This window comes from Malurus melanocephalus, unplaced genomic scaffold (assembly GCF_030028575.1).
Source record: "Malurus melanocephalus ecotype Western Australia unplaced genomic scaffold, MMel_1.1 scaffold_1807, whole genome shotgun sequence".
In the NCBI taxonomy this organism is placed as follows: Eukaryota; Metazoa; Chordata; class Aves; order Passeriformes; family Maluridae; genus Malurus; species Malurus melanocephalus.
In genome coordinates, this window is record NW_026625039.1 from 10,791 (window position 1) to 13,026 (window position 2,236).

General features: G+C 53.5%; 1 protein-coding gene across 1 annotated transcript in view; it reads left to right on the forward strand.

Moving 5' to 3' along the window:
• The window catches only part of LOC130587362 (protein scribble homolog), a gene marked incomplete at its 3' end in the record, with an annotated part of 17,653 nt that overhangs the window by 10,731 nt on the left and 4,686 nt on the right, over positions 1-2,236 (forward strand). The window contains exon 7 of the mRNA XM_057388337.1: positions 193-327. Within this exon, the coding sequence (XP_057244320.1) occupies positions 193-327 (135 nt within the window). The remainder of the gene's footprint in view (positions 1-192; positions 328-2,236) is intronic.

Genomic DNA, 2,236 nt, shown 5'->3' on the forward strand with positions numbered 1-2,236 from the left:
CTGCCATGAGTTCCCATGGTTGTGTTTTGAACAATTCCAGCTCTTTTTCCAGGGATTGGGAAGTCAGCCGAGTTTGGAGATGAGGCACTGGTTATCACTGGGGTGGTTCCCTTTTCACTGCTCTTTCTCATTGATCTGGTTGACTTCAGGCCTGACCTTTCTGATGTTTGTGGTTTTTTTGCCCCTCTGCAGAACGTCCCCAGTGAACCCCTGCGCCTGGACTACCGGACCCTGGCGGCGCTGCCCAGCAGTGGACTGCAGAGAGGGAACCGATCTGTGAGTGGGAATGGGGGATCATTGCAGGGTGGGCAGAGAGGGAACCGATCTGTGAGTGGGGGATCCCTGCAGGGTGGAGAGGACATGGGGGATTGAAGGGGGACTGCAGAGAGGGAACCGATCTGTGAGTGGGAATGGGGGTCATTGCAGAGAGGGAACCGATCTGTGAGTGGGGCTGGGGGATCATTGCAGGGTGGGCAGAGAGGGAACCGATCTGTGAGTGGGGGATCATTGCAGGGTGGGCAGAGAGGGAACCGATCTGTGAGTGGGAATGGGGGTCATTGCAGGGTGGGCAGAGAGGGAACCGATCTGTGAGTGGGAATGGGGGATCATTGCAGGGTGGAGAGGACATGGGGGATTGAAGGGTCCCTGCAGAGAGGGAACCGATCTGTGAGTGGGGGATCCCTGCAGGGTGGGCAGAGAGGGAACGTGCTGTGAGTGGGGGATCCCTGCAGGGTGGAGAGGACATGGGGGATTGAAGGGTCCTGCAGAGAGGGAACCGATCTGTGAGTGGGAATGGGGGATCATTGCAGGGTGGGCAGAGTGGGAACCGATCTGTGAGTGGGGCTGGGGGTCATTGCAGGGTGGGGAGGACATAGGGGGCTGTGGAGGGGGCTCCCTGCAGGGTGGGCAGAGAGGGGCTGTGAAGGTTTTTGGTCCCTGCAGGGTGGGCAGTGAGGGGCTGTGAAGGTTTTTGGTCCCTGCAGGGTGGGCAGTGAGGGGCTGGGAAGGAGGGGTCCCTGCAGTGGGGAGTGGGGGGCTGTGGAGGGGGGATCCTGACAGAGAAGGCCATGGTCCTTCCATTACCTGCCCTCCACCTGTGCTGTGGTGTGGGAGGTGACAGCATCCTCTGCAAAGGAAAACTGGRAATCAAAACTGGCAGGCACTGAAATAGGAGATAGCTGCAAAAGAAAAACGGGAATGAGAAAATGAGGAGAGCAAGAGCCAGGTCGCTTTCCCTTTTGGGAAAGGAAGTGGCAAAGTTTGACAAGCTGCAAAAACCAGAATTAGAAACAAGGCAGTAAGAACAGCCTGGTGGGAGAGAAGGGGATGTGAGTGGGACAGTGCAGGGATTTTTTGTGGAAGGAAGCAGTGCTGGAAAGCTCCCAAAGAGGGAGGGAAAGATTCTTCCAGACCCAGTTATGACAGTTGTAAAAATGTATTTTAAAATGTTGTAAAAATGGATTGTACAGTTGTAAATCCATTGCGGGATAGTGTTTAGGAAGGAGGAGGGATGAGGGTGCTGAAACTAAAAATATTAAAAATAAATAAAGTTTAAGGCCAGGTTGGGCAGTGCTTGGAGCCATCCACGTAGTGGAACTGTCTACCACTGGTGGTGTAGTGGAGTGTCCCTGTGGTGTAGTGGAGAGTCCCTGCCCAGGGCAGGATTTGGGACAGGATGATYCTCCAGGTCCCTTCCAACCCAAGCTATGGGATCCTCTTAGAGCCAGGATTCCCCAGGGCTGCAGAAGGTGAGGTGGCWGTGATTGTGAGTGGTTTCTGAGCCCTGTGGCTCATGTATCATGTGTATCRTGACTCCATGCATGGACATTATTGCCCTGTGCCCTGTAATGGCCAAGAGAAATTCCAAATTTCACAAACTTCAAAGATTCCAAGCTTACCTCTCCCCTGTGTTGTTTTAAATCTCACCTCTCTGTCTTTTCTTCCTTTTACCTTCCGTGCATCACCCTTGTTGTGCTGGGTGTCTGCCTGCTTTGTCACACATCCTCAGTCCTCCTTTCATCCTGTTGCAGCAAGACCTCCCTTTGCTGCCATCGTGCCATTCTGCATTCCTATTCCACTGTTTCAGAATCATCACTTTTCCCTTTCCTGTCTCTGTCTCATTCCATGCAGACAGGTCACCTCTCCTGTTCTCTTTCCTCCAACAGCAGCTCTGCTTTGGCTCCAGCTCTGCCTCCTTTTGTTCCCACACTTCCCAGCTTTTGTTTTTCCCTTTTGC